Source organism: Stomoxys calcitrans, chromosome 1, assembly GCF_963082655.1.
Source record: "Stomoxys calcitrans chromosome 1, idStoCalc2.1, whole genome shotgun sequence".
In the NCBI taxonomy this organism is placed as follows: Eukaryota; Metazoa; Arthropoda; class Insecta; order Diptera; family Muscidae; genus Stomoxys; species Stomoxys calcitrans.
The window spans coordinates 245,391,047-245,418,980 of record NC_081552.1 but is presented as its reverse complement, the minus strand read 5'-3'; the positions used below and the strand labels follow the sequence as shown (position 1 = coordinate 245,418,980).

General features: G+C 38.2%; 2 protein-coding genes across 4 annotated transcripts in view; one reads left to right on the top strand and one right to left on the bottom strand.

The window, feature by feature from the left end:
- Nucleotides 1-27,934, bottom strand: part of LOC131998188 (uncharacterized) — a 60,630-nt gene that overhangs the window by 16,111 nt on the left and 16,585 nt on the right. Inside the window, exons 3-6 of one of the 2 annotated variants that reach the window (XM_059370636.1) lie at nt 26,115-26,320; nt 25,874-26,060; nt 25,721-25,802; nt 21,285-21,583 (exon numbers count right to left, since the gene is read on the bottom strand). In XM_059370636.1, coding sequence (XP_059226619.1) covers nt 21,347-21,583; nt 25,721-25,802; nt 25,874-26,060; nt 26,115-26,320 — 712 coding nt within the window. In that variant the 3' untranslated portion in view covers nt 21,285-21,346. Of the gene's footprint in view, nt 1-21,284; nt 21,584-25,720; nt 25,803-25,873; nt 26,061-26,114; nt 26,321-27,934 lie in introns of those variants that run through there. The other variant, XM_059370631.1, reaches the window with a different exon arrangement.
- On the top strand, nt 6,851-20,496 carry LOC131998447 (uncharacterized). 2 transcript variants are annotated; one of them, XM_059370740.1, is made up of 2 exons: nt 6,851-8,567; nt 19,694-20,496. In XM_059370740.1, exons 1-2 carry the CDS (start codon nt 6,995-6,997, stop codon nt 19,816-19,818), a joined length of 1,698 nt encoding a protein of 565 aa, XP_059226723.1. In that variant the 5' UTR covers nt 6,851-6,994; the 3' UTR covers nt 19,819-20,496. The 2 variants fall into 2 exon arrangements, with proteins under 2 accessions (XP_059226723.1, XP_059226729.1); XM_059370746.1 differs by lacking the exon at nt 6,851-8,567 and adding an exon at nt 13,630-15,730.

Sequence of the window (27,934 nt, the reverse complement as noted above, 5' to 3'; positions counted from 1 at the left end):
GGGAGTAGAAGAAGAAGTTTCAAGGTGACGATACACCCCAAAAATGACCCTCCAAATAATCCTCCTTTAAGAGCCTACATACCGATCGAAATAATATGGGGCTTAAACGATTGAAATTCATTTCGAAGTAGAGTATGAGCCAACCACCCAATGTTAAAAACCTTCCAAGATATAGAATTGTATATTCTCTAAAATATCCGATTTGAGGAAATTTTTAAAAGACTATTTTTTTTTTTTTTTTTTTTTCATAATCTACGCGGGTACCATCGATATCACTTTATCTCATCAGCTGTTTTATCTATATCTATCTATCTATCTATCTATCTATCTATCTATCTATCTATCTATCTATCTATCTATCTATCTATCTATCTATCTATCTATCTATCTATCTATCTATCTATCTATCTATCTATCTATCTATCTATCTATCTATCTATCTATCTATCTATCTATCTATCTATCTATCTATCTATCTATCTATCTATCTATCTATCTATCTATCTATCTATCTATCTATCTATCTATCTATCTATCTATCTATCTATCTATCTATCTATCTATCTATCTATCTATCTATCTATCTATCTATCTATCTATCTATCTATCTATCTATCTATCTATCTATCTATCTATCTATCTATCTATCTATCTATCTATCTATCTATCTATCTATCTATCTATCTATCTATCTATCTATCTATCTATCTATCTATCTATCTATCTATCTATCTATCTATCTATCTATCTATCTATCTATCTATCTATCTATCTATCTATCTATCTATCTATCTATCTATCTATCTATCTATCTATCTATCTATCTATCTATCTATCTATCTATCTATCTATCTATCTATCTATCTATCTATCTATCTATCTATCTATCTATCTATCTATCTATCTATCTATCTATCTATCTATCTATCTATCTATCTATCTATCTATCTATCTATCTATCTATCTATCTATCTATCTATCTATCTATCTATCTATCTATCTATCTATCTATCTATCTATCTATCTATCTATCTATCTATCTATCTATCTATCTATCTATCTATCTATCTATCTATCTATCTATCTATCTATCTATCTATCTATCTATCTATCTATCTATCTATCTATCTATCTATCTATCTATCTATCTATCTATCTATCTATCTATCTATCTATCTATCTATCTATCTATCTATCTATCTATCTATCTATCTATCTATCTATCTATCTATCTATCTATCTATCTATCTATCTATCTATCTATCTATCTATCTATCTATCTATCTATCTATCTATCTATCTATCTATCTATCTATCTATCTATCTATCTATCTATCTATCTATCTATCTATCTATCTATCTATCTATCTATCTATCTATCTATCTATCTATCTATCTATCTATCTATCTATCTATCTATCTATCTATCTATCTATCTATCTATCTATCTATCTATCTATCTATCTATCTATCTATCTATCTATCTATCTATCTATCTATCTATCTATCTATCTATCTATCTATCTATCTATCTTTCTCGCATCCATGGATCGCACCACGCACCTCCACCATGGATCGCATTTGTCGAGTTCTCCGGCATCTCTTCTTAGGCAAAAAAAGGATATAAGAAAAGATTTGCTCTGCTATTAGAGCGATATCATGATATGGTCCAGTTTGGACCACAATTACATTATATGTTTGAGACCTGTGTAAAATGTCAGCCAATTCGAATAAGAATTGCGCCCTTTGTGGGCTCAAGAAGTAAAATAGAGAGATCGATTTATATGGGAGCTGTATCGGGCTATAGACAGATTCAGACCACAATATACACGTATATTGATGGTCATGAGAGGATCTGTCGTACAAAATTTCAGGCAAATCGGATAATAATTGCGACCTCTAGAGGCTCAAGAAGTCAATATCCCAGATCGGCTTATATGGCAGTTATATCAGGTTATGAACCGACTTGTACTTTAGTTGACATAGTTGTTGAAAGTAACAATAAAAAACGTCTTGCAAAATTTCATTCCAATCGGATAAAAATTGCGCACTCTAGAGGCTAAAGAAGTCAAGACCCAAGATCGGTTTATATGGCAGCTATATCAGGTACTGGACCGATTTGAACAATACTTGCCACAGTTGTGGCATTTAATAACAAATTACGTCGTGCAAAATTTCATTCCAATCGGATAAGAATTGCGCACTCTAGAGGCTCAAGAAGTCAAGACCCAAGATCGGTTTATATGGCAGCTATATAAGGTTATGGACCGATTTGAACCATACTAGGCACAGTTGTGGGATATGATAACAAATTACGTCGTGCAAAATTTCATTCCATTCGGATAAAAATTGCGCACTCTAGAGGCTCAAGAAGGCAAGACCCAAGATCGGTTTATATGGCAGCTATATCAGGTAATGGACCGATTTGAACAATACTTGCCACAGTTGTGGGATATAATAACAAATTACGTCGTGCAAAATTTCATTCCAATCGGATAAGATTTGCGCACTCTAGAGGCTCAAGAAGTCAAGACCCCAGATCGGTTTATATGGCAGCTATATCAGGTAATGGACCGATTTGAACCATACTTGGCACAGTTGTTGAATATCGTAACAAATTACGTCGTGCAAAATTTCATACCAATCGGATAAGAATTGCGCACTCTAGAGGCTCAAGATGTCAAGACCCCAGATCGGTTTATATGACGGCTATATAAGGTTATGGACCGATTTGAACCATACTAGGCACAGTTGTGGGATATAATAACAAATTACGTCGTGCAAAATTTCATTCCAATCGGATAAGAATTGCGCACTCTAGAGGCTCAAGAAGTCAAGACCCAAGATCGGTTTATATGGCAGCTATATAAGGTTATGGACCGATTTGAACCATACTAGGCACAGTGGAGGGACATAATAACAAATTACGTCGTGCAAAATTTCATTCCAATCGGAAAAGAATTGCGCACTCTAGAGGATCAAGAAATCAAGACCCAAGATCGGTTTATATGGCAGCTATATAAGGTTATGGACCGATTTGAACCATAATAGGCACAGTTGAGGGATATAATAACAAATTACGGCGTGCAAAATTTCATTCCAATCGGATAAGAATTGCGCACTCTAGAGGCTCAAGAAGTCAAGACCCCAGATCGGTTTATATGGCAGCTATATCAGGTAATGGACCGATTTGAACAATACTTGCCACAGTTGTGGGATATAATAACAAATTACGTCGTGCAAAATTTCATTCCAATCGGATAAGAATTGCGCACTCTAGAGGCTCAAGAAGTCAAGACCCCAGATCGGTTTATATGGCAGCTATATAAGGTTATAAACCGATTTGAATCATACTTGGCACAGTTGTTGAATATCGTAACAAAACACTTCGTGCAAAATTTCATTCCAATCGGATAAGAATTGCGCACTCTAGAGGCTCAAGAAGTCTAGACCCCAGATCGGTTTATATGGCAGCTATATCAAAACATGGACCGATATGGCCCATTTACAATACCAACCGACCTACACTAATACGAAGTATTTGCGCAAAATTTCAAGCGGCTAGCTTTACTCCTTCGGAAGTTAGCGTGCTTTCGACAGACAGGCGGACGGACGGACGGATGGACAGACAGACGGACGGACATAAAATGTCGCGACGATCAAGAATATATATACTTTATGGGGTCTCAGACGAATATTTCGAGTAGTTACAATCAGAATGACGAAATTAGTATACCCCCCATCTTATGGTGGAGGGTATAAAAATTAATTTGTGTTTGTTTGTGGGTTTGTAAATTTGTTTGTTCCGTGTAGACTCAAAAACGGCTGAACCGATTTCTTTAAAATTTTCACAGATTGTGGGGAGTGGTCCGGAAAAAGCAATAGGCTGTATAATTTATTCATATTGGTAGGGGGCGGACCCTCCCCCTTGCAAAAAAGTACGACCCCAAAATAAAAGTGAAACGATCGGAGGAATATGGGATTCAAATGAAAGGTATTCAAGAGTAGACTACGAATTTCATATTAAAAATTAGATCCAAGTAACTGGAGGCCGCCCCGACATCAAAAAAACCCCTAAAATAGGTGTAATGAACGATAATGACAATATGGGACTCAAATGAAAGGTATTTGGGAGTAGATTACGAAAATGCTCAGGAAGGAGGAAGGGCTTTTTAGTTTTTTTTTGTGATATTGGAAGGGGGCGGACCCTCCCTCGTTACCCCAAAAACGCCATCCAAAATCAAAAGTTGACCGATAGGGACAATATGGGTATCAAATGAAAGGTATTGGAGAGTAGAATACGAATATGGTCAACCCCAAAAACTCCCGCAAACAAACATATTGGACGTTAATATCAATATGGGACTCAAATGAAAGGTATTCGGGACTAGACTACGAATATGACATAAAAAATGAGGTCCGAGTAATTGGGAGTCTCGCCACCCTCAAATGGGAATATAATTCGATTCTAGCTAGATGATCCTCAAATTAAAAGCATTTGGTAGCAGATTACGAATATGACATTAAACTTTGTGTCCAAGAATCTAGGTGGTGCTTTACCTCCCCATTAAAACAATGGGTGATCAAGTGATAGATATTTTTAAGTGGAGTGCGTCATTCAAATTTGTGCTCAGGTGGCAGATGGAGTGACGTGTCCCCCACCGCTGTGGGCAGCAATTATGACAATATGGGGTTAAATTTAAAGTTACAAAGTTGTGGACTGCGAATATGATATCTTTATTCTGCTCATATATCCCTCGAAACAGTTGATCAACTATAATGACCCACCAGGACACTGCCGCCGTACCCCCAAAGTTATGACGTTCAGTGCGATAGGAGCAGTTGCAAACCTTAAGTCAAGGTGGCCGCTAGATTCAGCTCATCGACAAGGAGGCTTCTTTTCCTAGACAAGTCCAAACAACTATTCAACGGATAGTCATATAGTCAGTTATGGACAACTAACACATGGCAATTACTTTTTGGGCAACCCAATATTATTAAGAGAATATTCAGTGCAGACATTTTTTTCTGATGTTTTTGGTTGGGTAAGCCAAAGATGCTTATGCGCAACGGTGACATTAGATAGGCAGAGAAAACTGGAAATTCGATTGAATTCAAAAATAAACAAAATGATGACAAAGTGATGGGAATCGACAGCGATCATCACCAACAACAAATTTAGCAAACCCGAACAAAGAAAAAACGCGCGAGAGGCACAGGAGAGTGTGTTCAAAGTTGATCATATTATTTCCACTACTGTTTTGACAAATGTCTGTCCTTCGAATCAATAAAAAACAAGTAAAAAGGCGTTAAGTTCGGCCGGGCCGAACTTAGGATACCCACCACCTCGGGTATATATGTAAACCACCTTTCATCAAAATTCGGTGAAAATTTCATACCTTATACTTATTTACCTCATACCGATCTGAACTATATACGACACGATGTCGAAAAGCCGAACATAAGTCACTGTGTCAAATTTCAGTGAAATCGGATTATAAATGCGCCTTTTATGGGGCCAAGACTTCGATATCGATACAGATATCGGTCTACATGGTAGCTAAATATATCCAAATCTGGACCGATTTGGGCCAAGTTGCATAAACATGTTGAAAAGCCTAACACAAAGCACTGTCCCAAATTTCAGCGAAATCGAACAATAAATGCCTCTTTTATGGGCCCTAAACCTCATATCGAGAGATCGGTCTATATGGCAGCTATATGCAAATCTGGACCGATCTGGGCAAAATTGAAGAAGGACGTCGAAGAGCCTAACCAAACTCACTGGGTCAAATTTTGGCGACATCGGACAATAAATGCGTCTTTTATAGCCCCAACACCTATAACCTAGATATCGGCCTATATGGCAGCTATATTAAAATCTGGACCGATCTATGCGATATTGCAGAAGTATGTCAAGGAGCTTAACTTAACTCGCTGTCCCAAATTTCGGCGACATCGGACAATAAATGAGCATTTTATGGGTCTAAATGGCAGCTATATCCAAATCTGAACCGATCTGGACCAAATTAAAGAAAGATGTCGAAGGGCCTAACACAACTCACTGTCTCGAATTTCATCAAACTCGAATAATAAATGTGGCTTTTGTGGGCCTAAGTCCGATCTGAACCATATATATTTTGGGTTGCCCAAAAAGTAATTGCGGATTTTTCATATAGTCGGCGTTGGCAAATTTTTTCAACGGCTTGTGACTCTGTAATTGCACTCTTTCTTCTATCAGTTATCAGCTGTTACTTTTAGCTTGCTTTAGAAAAAAAGTGTAAAAAAAGTATATTTGATTAAAGTTCATTCTAAGTTTTATTAAAAATGCACTTACTTTCTTTTAAAAAATCCGCAATTACTTTTTGGGCAACCCAATATTTTTGGCATTAAAGGTCGGCAAATAGTGTGGCGCAAGTCCGGGACTGAGTTGGAAAAACAAAATTCAGTTGGAACGGTGAAGCACGCTGGTGGTGGAGTTATGGTGTGGGGATGTATGGCTGCTAGTGGAGTGGGTCAATTAGAATTTAGTGAGTCAAAAATGGATAAATGGGGTTATCTCAATATTTTGAACAAAAATTTGACAAAATTTCCCAAAGTTATGAAATTTTGTGAAAATTTCCTATAGTTACGTAATTTTGACATCATTCCTTCGCCTTATTTCTATTTCTCTTTTCCTCGATTATTTATTCAATTTCAATGGGATTGCCAAAAGCAATTTTAACAGATCCCATGGCAACGCTGCTGACTAACCACATTTAATGAATGAGAAGCAGTCTTCGCTCTCAATTTAGCTTCACTGGGGCTCACTCTCAGTATGAGCTCAGTATTGTGAATGCTCTCAATCAGTTAACAGCTAAGGTGGGAGCTCTGTTGTTTGCCGAAAAATAAACAAACAATAATAACAACATACGCTAAATAATTAAGTAGCAACAACAAAACAAAACATTCCTCGTGTGTGTACCATCAAAGAGCTACCAACTGTCGCAGAACAATGCAAGCGGAGGGATTTGAGACGATCGCCGATAATTGTGACATTTTAATCCATCTGTATAGATATCTCGATTTCATTGATCAGTTGAGATTGTCACGTGTCAGTGAATATTTGCGCAATATATTCGAACATTTGGTATGGAAGGACAGATATCAAAAAATGGAGATAACCGAAAATTCATGTGGCGTTTTTGTCGTGACGGGTAGTGTGGGCACTAGTCCCTTGATTTTTTACGAATATGAAGAATTCGAGGAGTTTCTAAATGCCTATGCAGAGAATATAGTGGAATTGTCGGTGTACGATTTGAAATCGATAAATGTAGAGTATATAATTCGGGAGTTCCCCAAACTTACCAAACTCAGATACGAGGGATGGATGGAGATACCCGTTAATCATTACAGTTGTCTGGCCAATAGGTGTCCCAACTTACAAGAGCTACAGCTGTGCCATTGCATAATGCCAAATGTAAAATCGTTGACAAGACTTCAGAAGCTAAGACGGTTGTGCATTGATACCAATACTCAGTTTACCTACCAACAATTTCGACAATTTGGTGCTCGTCTTGGACTAGAAAGTCTTAAAATCACCGGATATATAATACCAGAAACCTTAAAACGGCGAAAGAGAACGCGTGGTCTACCTCTTAAGGAATTGAAAATTTCCACCGATTTGGATCCTCAGGCATGGTTTCCAAAAATATTCCCCTATTTCCTAAGGAATTTCGAGAATCTGCAAAGCTTGATAATACATTTCGCCGATGAAAGTGCTAACAATGCTGCATTCAATGCCCTTGGCCAAAGTTGTGGAAATCTGCAATATCTGAGAATAATAGAAACCGATTTCTATCTTTCGCCGGCCTTTACCTTGCCCCCAAATTTGAAAGAATTAGCTGTACATTGCGGCCGAAATTTGGCCTATGAAAATCTAAAGGAATTTCTTGCTCATTCGAAGCTCTTAAAGTTTACCTCAATAGAATCGCGCTATAAAGGGGAATGGGTGGACTTGGTAGTCTCTGCAAATATTAAATCCCTTCAAGTGCAATATGTACCCACCGCAAACCTGAATGTAGACCATGTTGAGGAACTGACCTGGTACGAGTATCCCAGTAATCCATTACAGCCACAACCCACGAGATTGGGCAGCAAACTGGAAATTTTAAAAATCGACTCTGGCGTACTATCCCTGCAGACATTGCTGGAGTTGAAATTTCTTCATACACTTACCATTCCGGAAACGATGACCTGCCTTGATTGGTCCTATGTCCGTGCTTTGCTATGCCACACACCTTTGAGGCACCTTACAATTTCCGGTCTACCATATTGTTCACCGTTATGTGAGCGTTTTGGACACGCTCCTTCTGAAGGGCTACCTATTCAACTTGTCAGCCTGAAGATATCTTTTGGCCTTTTGCAGGGGGCTTTAACATTTTGGCTAGACTTGTTCCGGCAAAACGAATGCTTGCAGTTGATTTGCAATAATTTTAAGACATTCGACGAATTTTTGGAAAAACTATTGGCGAATGAAAATTTCCCAATGAATTTAAGAAACTTGGAAATTTGGGGAATCACACTGAGTAAGTATACGAAATCATACTATTCTGTGGATGTTTAGAGCTGAAGCATAGCTATGCAAGCAAATTGCAAATGAACCACATTGACTCAGATTTGTATACTGCTCCCATGGCATTGGTCCACCCGATATAACTTTTTCTAAGCCAATATTTCAATATTTTTTTCCATTTGGGCACAGTATTACCATATTCCGATTGAATGCAATTTTAAATCAAATACTTGTTCCCGAATACGATCATTAGATTTAATCCGTACTCCAAATGTCCTTACATTCGTTCCCCATTATGTTTCAATCATTCTGCATGTCGGACTAAGGATTTGTAGGCAGTGTTTTCGAATTGTGATATCACATCCTTACCCTACTCCGAAAAACCTTCCAGATCAGTAGACATGTTCATTTGGGGCGGGTTTTTTCTTGGCTGGGCGCTCCCAAAATTTTCCTCAATTTTATCTGAAAAAAAAAAACTTTTTTTCATTAAACCCATATTGAAATATTTAATATCCAGAGACAACATTTCAAAATAGCTATGTTCTCTAAAGACAATATCAAACCTTCAAAGTCTTGTCCAATTTCCAATTAATTATTAATACCTTTCTTTTTAAAAACAATTGTACTATTCTTATAATACAATAAGTTGAACTCAAAGTCCATCTGTATTATTGATCATTTTATGGGTTGCCCAAAAAGTAATTGCGGATTTTTTAAAAGAAAGTAAATGCATTTTTAATAAAACTTAGAATGAACTTTTATCAAGCTAAAAGTAACAGCTGATAACTGACAGAAGAAAGAATGCAATTACAGAGTCACAAGCTGTGAAAAAATTTGTCAACGCCGACTATATGAAAAATCCGCAATTACTTTTTGGGCAATCCAATAAATGCTGAAAAAATCTTCAAAATGCAAAGGAATTTAGACCAAAAATCGTCCAGCGTCAATCGGGCCAGCAAATCGTTAAAATTACATTAAATCGTTACGCCTGACAGCCCGCCCCTAATACTTGGGGCCAATTTTTATATCAAGTTTGTACATTACTCTAAATAGGTTTCATTTGACACCTATTGTTTATTGTACAAATAGTGTAACATGTTAATTTGGGGTTTTATGTAGATAGGGGAATGCCCCGTACCCTAAATTGTATACCAGTATCGTTTGCAAACAAACATTTTGCAAAGCAAATAGTTATTTTGAATTTTTTTTTTTTTTTTTGAAAATCGGGATTAAAGTATTTGTGCAGTTTTTTTATACCCACCACCATTAAATGGGGGTTACCAATCTAGTACAATATTTTGCCCTTCAACTAAATTTATTTTGTATAAATTATTAGCAAAATCCAAGACTGGGCCGGCTTTAAAAAAAAAAAATAAAAAAAAAAAAATTCTACTTCCGCTTTTCAAAATGTCTCAAGGGTAATCTGATATATGCCTTGCTTTTATTAATCTCCTTGCTATAGGGCAACTCTGTTTTTGCATCATTTCAATCAAAGAGCGTTTACGCTTATGCTCTTTAGATGAGATCTTATGCTCTTTGATTTCAATGAGTAATTCCTCTCTCACCCCATTTAAAGGGTGATTTTTTTGAGGTTAGGATTTTCATGCATTAGTATTTGACAGATCATTTCAGACATGGTGTCAAAGAGAAAGATGCTCAGTATGCTTTGACATTTCATCATGAATAGACTTACTAACGAGCAACGCTTGCAAATCATTTTCAGTGAAATCATTTTCAGTGAATCGACAAATTTTGTTCAGCGATGAGGCTCATTTCTGGTTGAATGGCTACGTAAATAAGCAAAATTGCCGCATTTGGAGTGAAGAGCAACCAGAAGCCGTTCAAGAACTGCCCATGCATCCCGAAAAATGCACTGTTTGGTGTGGTTTGTACGCTGGTGGAATCATTGGACCGTATTTTTTCAAAGATGCTGTGGGACGCAACGTTACGGTGAATGAACACATTTCGAACCGAACACTGATTTTGGTAATAAAATTCAATGATTTGCAAGCGTTGCTCGTTAGTAAGTCTATTCATGATGAAATGTCAAAGCATACTGAGCATCTTTCTCTTTGACACCATGTCTGAAATCCCACGTGATCTGTCAAATACTAATGCATGAAAATCCTAACCTCAAAAAAATCACCCTTTATAATGGTTTGTCTTTGGTCTTGTACAGTCAAAGAGGATTGAAATAATAGAGAAATTTTTGTGCTCTCAAAATTTGATAGCAAATGTCAAGCTCAGTGTTTATACGGGAGCTGTATCGGGTTATAGACCGACTTGGGATCGTACTTGGCACAGTTGTTGGAAGTCATAAAAGAACACCACGTATATTGGGGAGCTATAACAGGTTATAGACTGATTGAGACCGTATTTGACACAGTCGTTGAACTTCGTAACGGAACTTTACATGCTAAATTGCAGCCAAATGGGACAAACTTTCGGCATGTAAGGGCTTCCAGAAATCAAATCGGGAGATCGCTATATGTTAGAAGTTTGGATGGCCACTACCTTGGGTATATATGTATGTAAACCACGTTTCGTTATAATCCGGTGAAGAAATGCTTAATTTATACCCCCCCCCCCCCCCCCCATAGCAGCTACATCGAAATATGGTCCGATATAGACCGAATTCGGCACAGACATTGAGTAGTCTGATAAGTACAAGTCATTGTTCAATTTTGTAAAATTAAATATTGGCCTTTTTTGCAGCTATATCCAAACATAAACCGATCTGAGCCATATAGCACAGGGATGCCGAAAAGCCTGTGTCAAATTTCAACGAAATCGGATAATAAATGCGCTTTTAATAGGGTTAAGACTTAAAATGGAGAGATCCTTCTATATGGCACCTATAAACAAATCTGGACCGATCTGGACCAAATTATAGAAGGATATAATAATCATCTTATTTTATTAAAACTCCATTACTATGTCCGTAGTTAATACTTAATGGGGGCTGGTCTCGATCATATTCTATTCAGGTCCCTATAACTCATATACAAGTAACATTTTCAAACAATAAATCTCATTTTAGGATTATGACCCTAAATTGGAAGATCGGTCTATATGACAGCTATATCTATATAGTCTAATCTGACTCATATTTGGGACTGATGTCGGGAGGCTTAAACTAACGCACTATTTCCAACTTCAACGAAGTCGGGTAATAAATAAAGCTTTTATGAGCTTCAGACCCTTCGTCGGCATATCGGTCTACATGACAGCTATATCTTAATACATTCCGATATTTGCTATATTTGGATCAGATGGCGGTTGGCTTAAAACAACTCACTGATTCAAATTTCAGCGAAATAAAGCTTTATGGGTCCCAGACCCTCAAACGGCAGATCGGTCTATATGGCAGTTATATCTAACTATAGTTCGATGTGAAACATATTTGGGGCGTATGTTGGGAGGCTTGAAAAAACGCACTCTTTTAAATTTCCGCGCGAAACCCGATAACAAATAAAGCTTTAATGGGCTTCCGAGCCATTATCGGCAGATCAGTCTATATGACAGCTATATCCAAATATTGTATATCTGATCTGAACCATATTAAGGTCGGATATCGGGAGGCTCAAAATAACTCACTGTTTTAAATTACGGCGAAATCAGGTAATAAATAAGGCTTTTATGGGCTTCTTCGATAAGGTGTCTATTATCGGCAGATCTTTCTATGTGGCAGCTATATCTTAATATAGTTCGATCTGAACTATATTTAGCACGGATGTCGGGAGGCCCAAAACTACACAATGTTTCAAATTTTAGCAAAATCGGATAAAAAAAATTAAGCATTTTTATACCCTTCACCATAGAATGGGGGGTATACTAATTTCGTCATTCTGTTTGTAACTTCTCGAAATATTTGTCTGAGACCCCATAAAGTATATATATTCTTGATCGACGCGAAATTTTATGTCGATCTAGCCATGTCCGTCCGTCTGTCCGTCCGCCTGTCTGTCGAAAGCACGCTAACTGCCGAAGAAGTAGAGCTAGCCGCTTGAAATTTTGCACAAATACTTCTTATTAGTGTAGGTCGGTTGGTATTGTAAATGGGCCATATCGGTTCATGTTTTGATATATGTAGCTGCCATATAAACTGATCTTGGGTCTTGACTTCTTAAACCTCTAGAAGGCTCAAATCTTATCCGATTGGAATGAAATTTTGCACGACGTATTTTGTTATGATATCCAACAATTGTGCCAAGTATGGTTCAAATCGGTCCATAACCTGATATAGCTGCCATATAAACCGATCTTGGGTCTTGACTTCTTGAACCTCTAGAAGGCTCAAATCTTATCCGATTGGAATGAAATTTTGCACGACGTGTTTTGTTATGATATCCAATAAATGTGCCAAGTATGGTTCAAATCGGCCCATAACCCGATATAGCTGCCATATAAACCGATCTTGGGTCTTGATTTCTTGAGCCTCTAGAGGGCGCAATTATCGTCCGATTTAACTGAAATTTTGCACGAAGTATTTTGTTATGATATCCAATAAATGTGCCAAGTATGGTTCAAATCGGCCCATAACCCGATATAGCTGCCATATAAACCGATCTGGGGTCTTGATTTCTTGAGCCTCTAGAGGGCGCAATTATCGTCCGATTTAACTGAAATTTTGCACGTAGTGTTTTAGCATTACTTTCAACAACTGTGCTAAGTATGATTTTAATTGGTTCATAATCTGGTATAGCTGCCATATAAACCGATCTTGGGTCTTGACTTCTTGAGCCAATTGAGGGCGCAATTCTCATCCAATTTGGCTGACATTTTGCATGAGGTGTTTTGTTATGACTTCCAATAACTGTGCTAAGTATGGCGTTAATCGATATAGAACCTCATATAGGTGCCATATAAACCGATCTTGGGTCTTGACTTCTTGAGCCTCTAGAGTGCGCAATTCTCATCCGATTTGGCTGAAATTTTGTACAAGGGCTTTTCTCATGACCTTCAATATACGTGTCTAGTAAATGCATTTTTTGATAAAACTTAGAATGAACTTTAATCAAATATACTTTTTTTACACTTTTTTTCTAAAGCAAGCCAAAAGTAACAGCTGATAACTGACTGAAGAAAGAATGCAATTACAGAGTCACAAGTCGTTGAAAAAATTTGTCAACGCCGACCATATGAAAAATCCGCAATTACTTTTTGGGCAACCCAATACTTTATTGGGTCTTACGCGTATATTTCGAGGTGTTAGAAACCGAGTGTCTAGACTAGTATGCCCCCATCTTACAGTGGTGGTTATAAAAATTATGCCCTTTAACAAAATTTGGTTTGTATAAATTTTTAGCCGAATTCGCCTTTGCTTGATTTTTCTTCAAATGTGCTGATTGTCTGCCAAATTAATCTGGCAGCCTTGGTTGTTTGGGAATAAAAAGTTCTCTCCCACCACACTGGTGCTCATGCTGTCAGTCTTGTCGCAGTCTCATCCGGTATCGTGCGTGTTCTCAATGGGTTGACAAGTAGTGGGGGAAAACTAGCATTTCGCCGATAAAAACCAAAACCAACTGCAAGAACAACAACAAGTGCATAGAAAACAAAAACTTAGTGAGGACGATTGAAAAAACACAGTGTTTAGAATAAAAATGAATCCTCAGGGATTTGAGAAAATCGACGGCAATTGTGATATATGGCTACACATCTATGATTATCTAAACTTTTTGGACCAATTGCGATTGTCGCGTGTGAATGAGAATCTACGCAATATATTCGAACAATTCATATGGGAGGACAAGTATCGAAGGATGCAAATCACGGAGCCATCTGGCGGTGTGTTCGTGGTAACCGGTAGTTTGGGCACCAGACCCTTGATTTTCAAATATAACGAATTACAAGAAATGCTAGAGGCCTATGCCACGGACATTGAGGATTTGTCCATCTGTGATTTGAAATCGAAAAATGTCGATCACATCATTAGAGAATTCCCAAATCTCAGGGCTCTCAAATATGACGGATGGAAGGATATACCCTTGACACATTACAGCAGGTTGGGTAATAAGTGCCCAAATTTGCAGAAGCTGAAATTGTGCGGAAACATCATGCCCAGCATTAAATCTTTGGGGAGGCTGCGAAAGTTAAGATACCTTTCCATAAACTATGGCATGGACTTCTCTTATCAGGCCTTTCGGCAACTTTGTGCACGCCTAAGTTTGGAGGGTCTTGAAATCACAGGATCAATGATAGCAGAAAATAGGAAAAGGCCAAAGAAAACGGATACCTTACCACTCAAGGAATTGAAAGTGGCCACCTCATTTGATCCCCATGTCTGGTCGCCCAAGGTTTTTCCCTTATTTTTGAAGAATTTCGGGAGTCTCCAAAAGCTGACCATACGTTTCACCGAAGATTGTGTGTCCGATGTTGCCCTAGCCGCCTTGGCTCAAGCATGTCCACAACTTCAATATTTGAAAATAGTAGCAAGCTATTTTGCCCTTAGCCCCTGCCAAACAATGCCTTTGCCTTTGGACTTAAGAGATATGTGTTTGGAATTTTGTTCCAATTTGACATGGGAAAACCTGAAAGCTCTTCTTAGCTTGACAAAGTTATCAGGCATAACCTCTAAGGCCACCCATTATGAAGGAGTATGGGAAGTTATAGAGATATCACCCCATATACAACTATTGGATATTGAGAATGTGAATAGCCGTATCTTTAGATCTCCCCATTTAAAGGAACTCACATGGTATGAAAATCCTAATGAGGTGCTGGAAGACTATCCCTGGCAATCTTGGAGTGCAATGGAAAGCCTAAACATTAAATCTGGCATGGTGCCTCTGCAAACATTGATGGATATGCAATATCTTCATACGCTCACATTGCCGGAATCAATGGCGTACCTTGATTGGTCCTACATCACAACTCTGTTGTCACATAGACCCTTAAGAGTTTTCACAATTGCCGGTCCTCAACAACGTTCAACTGGGTGTGAGCTTTCGGGAAGGGTTCCCACTGTACCTTTTCCCACCCTGCTAAATATCATGAAATTTCCATTTGCCGTATTCCACGAGGCATTACCGTTTTGGCTTGAAATGTTTCATCTGAATAAAGATTTGCAGTTGATTTGTTCGAATTTTAGAAATTTCGAACAACTAAACGAAATGTTGAATGACAAAAGGTTTCCAGTGTATTTAAGGACTATTGAAATATGGGGAATTACCTTAAGTGAGTATGCTGGAAAATCGAAAAGTAAAAGCCGAAGCGTTAAATTCGGCCGGGCCGGATCTTATGTAACCTCGACCAGGCTCGTAGCCAGGATTAAATTATATCTTAAAAGTTCCTTGGATGAAACTTTCAATAAAGCAAATTGGCTTGTAGAAAAAAAAAAAAAAAACATCATCCAAAAGCCATAACTGTACCATCGAAAAGCTCGGTGGCCACCGCAGCCAAGATGTTGATGTTGGCATGTCCGAATATGACGCTGAACTCAAATTTGCCCATGAACAACATTTCATTAATGAACAAGGTGAAACTTCTCACACATCAATGTGACAGCTGTCCGTTGCAAGTTTAGGCTCAATGATGAGGGGCTTTCTTTTCTGGGAGAAGTTTTTGCATGGCTACCATACCAAAGGATAGAGTACCTTAAAAAACTCGCACAATCGGAGAAAATAGACAAAAACAAGTAAAAGCGTGCTAAGTTCGGCCGGGCCGAATCTTATATACCCTACACCATGGATCGCATTTGTCGAGTTCTTTTCCCGGCACCTCTTCTTAGGCAAAACAGGATATATAAGAAAAGATTTGCTCTGCTATTACTGCGATATCAAGATATGGTCCGGTTTGGACCACAATTAAATTATATGTTGGAGACCTGTGTAAAATGCCAGCCAATTCGAATAAGAATTGCCCCCCTTGGGGGCTCAAGTAGTAAAATGGAGAGATCGATTCATATGCTGTATCGGGCTATAGACCGATTCAGGCCATATTAAACACGTATGTTGATGGTCATGAGAGGATCCGTCGTACATAATTTCAGGCAAATCGGATAATAATTGCGACCTCTAGAGGCTCAAGGAGTCAAGATCCCAGATCGGTTAAAATGGCAGCTATATCAGGTTATGAACCGTTTTAAACCTTATTTGACACAGTTGTTGAAAGTAAGAATAAAATACGTCATGCAAAATTTCAGCCAAATCGGATAGGAATTGCGCCCTCTAGAAGCTCAAGAAGTCAAATCCCCAGATCTGTTTAAATGACAGCTATATCAGGTTATGAACCGATTTGATCCATACTGGGCACAGTTGTTGGATATCATAACAAAACACGTCGTGCAAAATTTCATTCCAATCGGATAAGAATTGCGCACTCTAGAGGCTCAAGAAGTCAAGACCCAAAATCGGTTTATATGGCAGCTATATCAGGTTATGGACCGATTTGAACCATACTTGGCACAGTTGTTGGATATCATAACAAAACACGTCGTGCAAAATTTCATTCCAATCGGATAAGAATTGCGCACTCTAGAGGCTCAAGAAGTCAATACCCAAGATCGGTTTATATGGCAGCTACATCGAAACATGGACCGATATGGTCCATTTACAAGACCAAGCGACCTACACTAAAAAGAAGTATTTGTGCAAAATTGCCAGCGGCTAGCTTTACTCCTTCGGAAGTTAGCGTGCTTTCGACAGACAGACGGACGGACACGGCTAGATCGACATAAAATGTCGCAACGATCAAGAATATATATACTTTATGGGGTCTCAGACGAATATTTCGAGTAGTTACAAACAGAATGACGAAATTAGTATACCCCCATCTAATGGTGGAGGGTATAAAAATCAATTTGTGTTTGTTTGTAGGTTTGTTGTTTGTTTGTTATACCCAACACCGAAGGATGGGGGTATATTCATTTTGTCATTCCGTTTGCAACACATCGAAACATCCATTTCCGACCCTATAAAGTATATATATTCTTGATCAGCGTAAAAATCTAAGACGATCTTGACATGTCTGTTCGTCTGGCAGTCTGTCTGTTTAAATCACGCTACAGTCTTCAAAAATACAGATATTGAGCTGAAACTTGGCACAGAATCTTTTTTTGTCCATAAGCTGGTTAAGTTCGAAGATGGGCTATATCGGACTATATCTTGATATAGCCCACATATAGACCGATCCGCCGATTTAGGGTCTTGGGCCAATAAAAGCCACATTTATTATCCGATTTTGCTGAAATTTGGGACAGTGAGTTGTCTTAGGCCCTTCGACATCCTTCGCTTATTTGGCTCATATCGGTCCAGATTTGGTTATAGCTGCCATATAGACCGATCGGCTGATTTAGGGTCTTGGGCCCATAAAAGCCACATTTATTATCCGATTTGGCGGAATTTTGGGACAGTGAGTTGTCTTAGGCAAATTTATTGTCCGATGTCAACGAAATTTGGGACAGTGAGTAAAGTTAAGCCCCTTGATATACTTCTGCATTATCGCACAGATCGGTCCAGATTTGGATATAGCTGCCACATAGACCGATCTCTCGGTTTAAGGTCTTGTGGGCCATAAAAAGCCACATTTATTGTCCGATGTTGCCGAAATTTGGGACAAAGAGTTAAATTAGGCCCATCCACGGACAAAACCACCTCCCATATCCGAAAGTGGTCAAATAAAAGCTGTTGGAGACCAGAAAACGAATATGGTATTAAAATTTAGGTGCAAGTACCCAGCGGGAAACTCTCAGGCATCAATGAGTACTTTCCGATTGCGAAGTTTAAACTCAATGATAAGGGACCTTTTTTATACCCGAGTCCGAACGGCGTCCTCCTCTTTGGGGAAAATTTTTTAAACGACCATGTATGGCATTGTACCTCGCAAATGTCGCCAACATTAAGGGGGGATAGAGAGCGCTTTGTCCGATGTTATCGCCAGGATTCGAACGCGTTCAGCGTCATAGGCTACAATGGCACGAATTCGATGTCCGCATTTGGGTCGAAGTGTTTTAGAAAGAAAGATATTAGAGAGTAAAAGAAGGCGCAGCGAAGCGGGCCCGGTTCGGCTAGTGTTGTTTAGTTTAGTTATCAGGGGATCTAAAAATTCTTAACTCCCAGCCTTCTTAAGGCTTTATTCGTAATTAGAAAAAATTTTTCCTAAAATCTTACCGTTGGTCCAACAGGATTCCCAAATTATGAATAGAATCCACATACTCCACTATACAATCATTCACTTAATCACTTGTATCTATTGGGTTGCCCAAAAAGTAATTGCGGATTTTGCATATAGTCGGCGTTGACAAATTTCTTCAACGACTTGTGACTCTGTAATTGCATTCTTTCTTCTGTCAGTTATCAGCTGTTACTTTTAGCTTGCTTTAGAAAAAAAGTGTAAAAAAACTATATTTGATTAAAGTTCATTCTAAGTTTTATAAAAAATGCATTTACTTTCTTTTAAAAAATCCGCAATTACTTTTTGGGCAACCAAATATCTACTTGAGCCGAAAGAAAGACAAGTTTGCCCCTGTTCCTTAAATGAGCTTTCATGGAACAAAATTGTTTTTGCATCAAGGAGTCTAAACATGAACCGTTTTGATTGTCACTTCCAACATCGTGGGTCAATATTGTCCAAATCGGGCTATCTCCCTATTTTGCCTCTTGAGACTCTAAAGGACTCAATTCTTATTCCAATTGGATGAAATTTTACACAATGACTTCTACAATGATCTCCAACATTCAATCCGATTATGGTCCGAATCGGTCCGCATTATTTTCTTTTATCCTTTGTTGGCCTAAAAAGATCTACCGGCAAAAAAAGAACTCGAGAAATGCGATCTATGGTGGACGGGGTATGTAAGATTGGGCACGGTCGCACTTATCTCGCTTTTACTTGTTACTTGTGTTTAAGTAAATTTGATCGAAATTTTGTTTTAACAGCAAAATGCATTGAAATGTTGTCTTTAAAGAAAATCTCATTAAAATATTTCGTCTATAATCGCCACTAGTGTCACAGAAACACAACAAATGTTTTGAGAACACCTTCGCTCCAGTTTCACTTAAAACACAGGGCACAGCGGATTCATCGACTAACCCAGCAGTGAAAGCGTTTTTGAACATTATCTAGTTTCGCTTTATTTTGTTATTTATAATAAACTTTAATTAAAATATTCTTTCATAAATTGTTTGTTTCTTTTTACAGATTGCAACAGATTGCGGCGGAACTTTAATGCTATGATGAATAAATTCATCTCGGATGTGGTGTATCAAAGAAAACAATACGAAAGTGATGGAGATTTATATAATTTAGTTCTCTGTAGAAAATAAGAAAAAAAGACTAGCAAAAACAAGTAAAAAGGCGTTAAGTTCGGCCGGGCCGAACTTTGGATACCCACCACCTTGGATGTATATGTGAACCACCTTTCCTCAAAATCCGGTGCAAAATTCATATATATGGCAGCTATATGCAAATCTTCGATCGATCTAGACGAACTTGCAGAAATATGTGGAGGGGCTTTATTTAACTCTCTGTCCCAAATTTCGGCAACATCGGACAATAAATGCGCTTTTTATGGCCCCAAAACCTAAAACCGAGAGATCGGTCTATATGGCAGCTATATCCAAATCTGAACCGATCGGGGCCAAATTGACAAAGGATGTCGAAGGGCCGAACGCAACTCACTGTCCCAAATTTCAGCAAAATCGGATAATATATGTGGCTTTTATGGGTCTAAGACCCTAAATCGGAGGATCGGTCTATATGGCAGCTATATCGAAATCTGAACCGATCTGGGCCAAATTGACGAAGAACGTTGAAGGGTCTAACACAACTCACTGTCCCAAATTTCAGCAAGATCGGATAATAAAAGTGGCTTTTATGGCCTTAGACCCTAAATCGGAGGATCGGTCTATATGGCAGCTATATCCAAATCTGGACCGATCTGAGCCATATTAACAGAAGATGTCGAAGGCTCTAACACAACTTACTGTCCCAAATTTCAGCAAAATCGGATAATAAATGTGGCTTTTATGGGCCTAAGACCCTAAATCGGCGGATCGGTCTATATGGGGGCTATATCAAGATATAGTCCGATATAGCCCATCTTCGAACTTAACCTGCTTATGGACAAAAAAAGAATCTGTGCAAAGTTTCAGCTCAATATCTCTGTTTTTGAAGACTGTAGCGTGATTTCGACAGACAGACGGACAGTCGGACGGACATGTCTAGATCGTCTTAGATTTTTATGCTGATCATATAGGCCGATATGCCGGTTAAGGATCTGAAGCTCATAAAAGCTTTATTTATTACCAAATTTTGTTGAAATTTTAAATACAATATTCAACCATGACTAATTGCCCAATTTTGTTGAAATTTGAAAAAACAAAATTCAACATTGATATTTATAAGACCACTCAATGTCAGTGCCGAATTTGGGTGCATAAGTTATCCAATTTTCATTGGATTGTGACGAAAGGGAGTTTACATACATACCCGAGGTGGTGGGTATCCAAAGTTCGGCGTGGCCGACCTTATTGCTTTATTGCCTTTTTACTTGGTTCTTGTTTATTTTACGCTCATTAGGGTGTGGAATATTCAATGGCGGTTTGGTTCTAACACTAATAACGGTGTGGTACTAAAACAAATCACAGATTGCTTGGTAAATGACTACCAGTGCGGTAATAAACTGATACCAAGCGGTACTAATCATTTTATATTTCATCCTTACCATGCAGTATTGCTTTGTTCCCATATGGTGCTGTTTATTTACAACATGTACAACAAGATTATAACCTTCAATTACAGTACAGGAATTTTATAAAATTAATTATCGTTTTCAATGAATTTTTGAACATTCTACAATATTCCTTTAATCCTTTTGTAAAGCAATGTATTGATTTCATGGACGGTGCCCTCAAATTCTTCCTCTGGTATTTTTTGAAGCATTCTGTCAAAATTCTTGCAAACAATATCATATTTGAAGGGCCCAGCTATTTCGTAGTTTTTGACACCTTTTTCATTTCTGTCCGCAATACGATTTTCAATGGCGTCCTTCATATCACTGGGATTAGATGCCGCATTGGAAGGTTTGGTCTGAAATTAAAAAAAAAAAAAAAAAAAAAAAAACAAATAAAATCGTGTAGTTTGGCCGGGGGCGTATCTGATAAAAATTTATACAAAATAAATCTAATTGAAGGGCATTATTTTATTCTACATACCAAACTTCTTTTTCTTCTATACAAGGCTATAGACTGATTTGGACCGTATTTTACACAGTTGTTGCAAGTCGTACCAGAACACCACATGCAAAATTACAGCCAAATCGCACAATAATTGCAGTTTGTAGGGGGACAAGAAGTAAAATCGGGAAATCGGTTTATATGGGAGCTATGTCCAAATCTGAACCGATTTGGGCCAAATTGACGAATAATGTCGAGGGGCTTAACACAACTCACTGTCTCAAATTTCAGCAACATCGGATAATAAATGTGGCTTTTATGGGCCTAAGACCCTAAATCGGAGGATCGGTCTATATATCGCCTATATCCAAATCTGGACCGATCTGAGCCAAATTGACGAAGGATGTCGCAGGGCCTAAAACAACTCACTGTCTCAAATTTCAGCAAAATCGGATAATAAATCGGCGGATCGGTCTATGTGGCAGCTATATCCAAATCTGGACCGATCTGGGCCAAAGTGAAGAAGAATGTCGAAGGGCTCAACACGAATCACGGTCTCAAATTTCAGCAAATTCGCATAATAAATGTGACTTTGTGGGCCTTAGACCCTAAATCGGCCGATTGGTCTATATGGGGGCTATATCTAGATATAGTCCGGTATAGCCCATCTTCGAACTTAACCTGCTTATGGAGAAAAAAAAAATCTGTGCAAAGTCTCAGCTCATTATCTCCATTTTTGAAGACTGTAGCGTGATTTCAACAGACCTACGGACAGACGGACGGATATGTCTAAATCGTCTTAGATTTTTACACTGATCAAGTATAAATATACTTTATAGGGTCGGAAATGGATATTTCCATGTGTTGCAAACGGAATGGCAAAATGAATATACCCCCATCCTTCGGTGGTGGGTATACAAATCCTTCCTGCCAAATTGCGAGAGAATCGATTAGTTGATAAATGACCAATACTGCTATAAGCAGTATTGCTGCAAATCGGACGAACATATATATGGGAGCTATATCCAAATCTGAACGGATTTTATCCAATTTCAAAAGCTTTCGCCTCTAGGCTGAAGAACGTGAACGTAAATTTGAAGACAATCGGATGAAAATTGCGACCTGTAGTTTGTACAAAAATTAACATGGACATGGACAGACAGACGGACATAGCTAAATCGAAACAAAAACTGATTCTGAGTCGATCGGCATACATGTCAATGGATCTATCTCTCTTCCGTTCTAATTCACTAAGTTATAATACCCTGCACCACTGTAGTGGTGTAGGGTATAATAAAACATCTTCTTTTAATTTGCTAAGCCACAATGTCTTTGCAACAAGAACAAGTAATTGTTTAATATTTTATGACCATTTAGCGAAGAAAGGTGGATTTAATTATGTTGACATAAAATAGCACCTGCTGGCTTATCGTCATAAGTTTACTTTTCCCACAACCATAGGATGGGGATATACTTTTCTAGTCATTTCGTTTGTAACACCTCTAAATATTCGTCTAAGACCCCACAAGGTATTGGGTTGCCCAAAAAGTAATTGCGGATTTTTTAAAAGAAAGTAAATGCATTTTTAATAAAACTTAGAATGAACTTTAATCAAATCTACTTTTTTTACACTTTTTTACTAAAGCAAGCTAAAAGTAACAGCTGATAACTGACAGAAGAAAGAATGCGATTACATAGTCACAAGCTGTGAAAAAAATTGTCAACGCCGATTATATGAAAAATCCGCAATTACTTTTTGGGCAACCCAACAGATAAATTATTGATTTTCTCGACTTACTTCCTACACTTACAGACATGAGGCTACATCAGTAGCAATCTCGAGGCACAAAGAAAAATGTTTACCTTTCAAGCTCCTAAAAGCTCTAATTTGTATTCAAATTTGCAGAAATAAGCTAGAGAGAGATATCCGTAGATTGTTATAGACAATCTTTTTGGGCCCCCTATTATACCCTCCGCCATAAGATGGGGGGTATACTAATTTCGTCATTTCGTTTGTAACTACTCGAAATATTCGTCTGAGACCCCATAAAGTATACTTATTCTTGATCGTCGCGACATTTTATGTCGATCTAACCATGTCCGTCCGTCTGTCCGTCCGTCCGTCCGTCGAAAGCACGCTAACTTCCGAAGGAGTAAAGCTAGCCGCTTGAAATTTTGCACAAATACTTCTTATTAGTGTAGGTCGGTTGGTATTGTAAATGGGCCATATCGGTCCATGTTTTGATATAGCTGCCATATAAACCGATCTTGGGTCTTGACTTCTTGAGCCTCTAGAGGGCGCAATTCTTATCCAATTGGAATGAATTTTTGCACGAAGTATTTTGTTCTGATATCCAACAAGTGTGCCAAGTATGGTTAAAATCGGGCCATAGCTCTATATAGCTGCCATATAATCCGATCTTGGATCTTGACTTCTTGAGCCTCTAGAGGGCGCAATTCTTATCCGATTGGAATGAAATTTTGCACGAAGTATTTTGTTATGATATCCAAAAACTGTGCCAAGTATGGATCAAATCGGTCCATAACCCGATATAGCTGTCATATAAGCCGATCTTGGGTCTTGACTTCTTGAGCTTCTAGAGGGCGCAATTCCTAACCGATTTGGCTGAAATTTGGCATTACGTATTTTATTCTTACTCTCAACTACTGTGTCAGATAAGGTTCAAATCGGTTCATAACCTGATATAGCTGTCATATAGACCGATCTGGGATATTGACTTCTTGAGCGTCTAGAGGTCGCAATTATTATCCGATATGCCTGAAATTTTGTACGACAGATCCTCTCATGACTATTAACATTCGTGTTGATTATGGTCTGAATCTGTCTATAGCCCGATACAGCTCCCATATAAATCGATCTCTCTATTTTACTTCTTGTGCCCCCAAAGTGCGCATTTCTTATTCGAATTGTCTGACATTTTACACAGGTCTCCAACGTATAATATAATTGTGCTCCAAACTGGACTATATCTTGTTATCGCTCTAATAGCAGAGCAAATCTTTTCTTATATCCTTTTTTGCCTAATAAGAGATGCCGGGAAAAGAACTCGACAAATGCGATCCATGGTGGAGGGTATAAAAAATTCGGGCCGGCCGAACTTGGCACGCTGTTACTTGTTTTTTTTTTTTTAGTTTGGGGAATTCTGTCCTTTAAGGCCTTTCTTACAAATAATGCTTATGAAATGGGACCAACTGTAAAGTATTCTTCTCACTTGAAGCTTTCTTTTGATGGCGATTTTTCCAAAATCTGCCCGAAATTCCCTGAGATATATTAATTTTAAATTTCTGTTTCACAATTACCCATACGTGGTTCGTGGCTCGGCTAAAACAACCTTAACTTTACACTGTTCCAATAACATCCGATAAACACTGCAATCTTTATGTTGCGTTCGAATTTTTCACATTACTAAAACCGCTTAAGAAGATTTGCTGCAAATTTTCTCAAAAAAAATGGATTTCCTCACACTGAAATTGTAATATTTCATCATCTGGGCTGGCAACCTCCTATAAGTGAACACTGTCTGTTTCGTACCAAATAGTGCCATGCAATGAAATTTGTAGGAAAATCACATCTATCCAGGACAACGAAGTTCTGGATAAATTACCAGTGCAGTCTTATGTAGAACATCTGTCGTCAGGATTGCCATGATATGTTTTCCACAAATTAGTGTGGCCACCAGCAGAAATGGCAAAATGAATGGTAAAATAAAATTAGAAGCAAGTAAAAGCGTGATAAGTTCGGCCGGGCCGAATCTTATATACCCTTCACCATGGATCTATTTGACTTCTATGAATTTTACAAATATTTGCACTTTTCTCCTCGTTTTGTTGTGACAGATTGGCAAATGGCGTTACAACCACAAACAAACAGACTTGCAATGGCAATTATTTTGCGTTTCATGTTTGCCCCTCGCGCCTTATCTATCCAGTACTAAAATAAAACACAGCAATAATTAAGTGAAACCCAGGGATTGAATTCTCAATGAATACTGAAATTGAATTTCATTACAATATTTTACGGTGTACTTACATATGAAACACTCGAGCATCCCGCTGACATGTTTTCATTTTTAGCCCTTGAGCTGTCATCATTTAAGCCATGTTTAGATATCCTTTGTTCCAAAGAGATGTAAAAGAAGTTAATATTGATGTTCTAAACAATGGCTGGAGACACAGAGTTTACCTTGGTATTTTACATGAAGTGGGCCAAAATGACATCGCATCCCTAAATTCCCAGTAGTTGGTATTGTCATCCTCAATCAACGGCTTATCGAGAACTTTGCCACCATCATCACCAGACTTGCGGTTTTTGTTTTTGTGATACCTCTTTGCATCTTGTAGTGACCTCCACTCAGATTTACATGCTGAAACTGGCATACAACTGTTGTACAAGTTTCACGAGATTCTTGACAATAACCACATACCAGGTTTTCCTAATGTTGCGCTTATTTCTTGCCAAGCCGCTTTCAGGGCATCGGTGTTGCAGTATTTTGGATGGGTCTCGTCCCAAATTAATTTGTTGCTCCGTATCTCACTTTCCAACAGATGTTTCTCGGCGGCACTAAAACGATTCGTTTCCAATGCTTTTCGTGTTAGCTTTGGACAATCCAACTTGGAACTGGCTGTAAAACTAAAAGTAGAATTATTTAAGTAAAATCAAATGAGAGCGTGTTGAGACGGCCGGGGATACTTTGGAGTTTCTCCTGCCATGCATTTGATTTGTCAAGTAATTTCTCCGATTCTTTACATAATCCAAATTGGATGCAATATGCCACGGGTGTTGGAACTAGAGTGATTAATAAACCCACATTTCATAAAATCAGTTTTCGAACAATGCGAAAAATGGGATTCTTTAAAACAAAAAACAAAAAAAAAAAACCGTTTGAACCGGTTATTTCTTATCAAAGTAAAACCATTTAAAATTGCACAAATTAACCTTAAGATGAAGCCATAAGTAGTTTAATGCAAAGGACTAAATTTTCTGAATATTCGAAGCCTGAAATTTAGGATGGATGGTTCTCTAAAGCCTAGTACTGACTTCGACTTTTCGTCCGAACGACGGTCATTATAAAACGCATTATAAAACAAGTAAAAAGGCGTTAAGTTCGGCCGGGCCGAACTTTGGATACCCACCACCTCGGAAATATACGTAAACCACCTTTCATAAAAATTCGGTGAAAAATTCAAAACTTATGTTCCATATAAGTTATATTAAAATATATTCCGATTTGGACCAAATACTAATAAGTACAGTAGATATATCTAAAAATAAACCGATCTGAACCATATACGACACGGATGTCGAAAAGCCTAACATAAGACTTTGTCAAATTTCAGTGAAATCGGATTATAAATGCGAACTTTATGGGGCCAAGACTTTAAATCGACATATCGGTCTACATGGCAGCTATATCCAAATCTGGACCGATTTTGGGCCAAGTTGCATAAAAATGTCGAAGAGCCTAACATAAAGCACTGTCCCAAATTTCGGCGAAATCGGATAATAAATGCCTCTTTTATGGGCCCTAAACCTTAAATCGAGAGATCGGTCTATATGGCAGCTATATGCAAATCTGGACCGATCTGGGCCATATTGCAGAAGGAAGTCGAAGGGCTTAACCTAACTCACTGTCCTGAATTTCGGCGACACCGGACAATAAATGCCTCTTTTATGGGCCCTAAACCTTAAATCGAGAGATCGGTCTATATGGCAGCTATATGCAAATCTGGACCGATCTGGGCCATATTGCAGAAGGAAGTCGAAGGGCTTAACCTAACTTACTGTCCCAAATTTCGGCGACATCGAACAATAAATGAGCATTTAATGGACCCAAAAACTGAAATCGAGGGATCGGTCTATATGACAGCTATATCCAAAACTGGACCGATCTGGACCAATTTAACGAAGGATGTTGAGGGCCTTACACAATTCACTGTCCTGAATTTCATCAAAATTTGGATAATAAATGTGGCTTTTGTGGGCCTTAGACCCTAAATCGGAGGATCGGTATATATGGCAGCTATATCCAAATCTGGACCGATCTGAGCCATATTGCAGGATTATGTCGAGGGGCTTAACTTAACTCACTGTCTCGAATTTCATCAAAATCGGATAATAAATATGGCTTTTGTGGGCCTTAGACCCGAAATCGGAGGATCGGTCTATATGGCAGCTATATCCAAATCTGGACCGATCTGAGCCATATTGCAGGACTATGTCGAGGGGCTTAACTTAACTCACTGT

What these genes read in the sequence shown, in the direction of transcription:
- LOC131998447 (XM_059370740.1), top strand. Translation starts at nt 6,995, where the DNA reads ATGCAAGCGGAGGGATTTGAGACGATCGCCGATAATTGTGACATTTTA. An exon ending in AATTTGGGGAATCACACTGA is followed by an intron (nt 8,568 to 19,693) that starts GTAAGTATACGA and finishes TTCTTTTTACAG; the next exon opens with ATTGCAACAGATTGCGGCGG.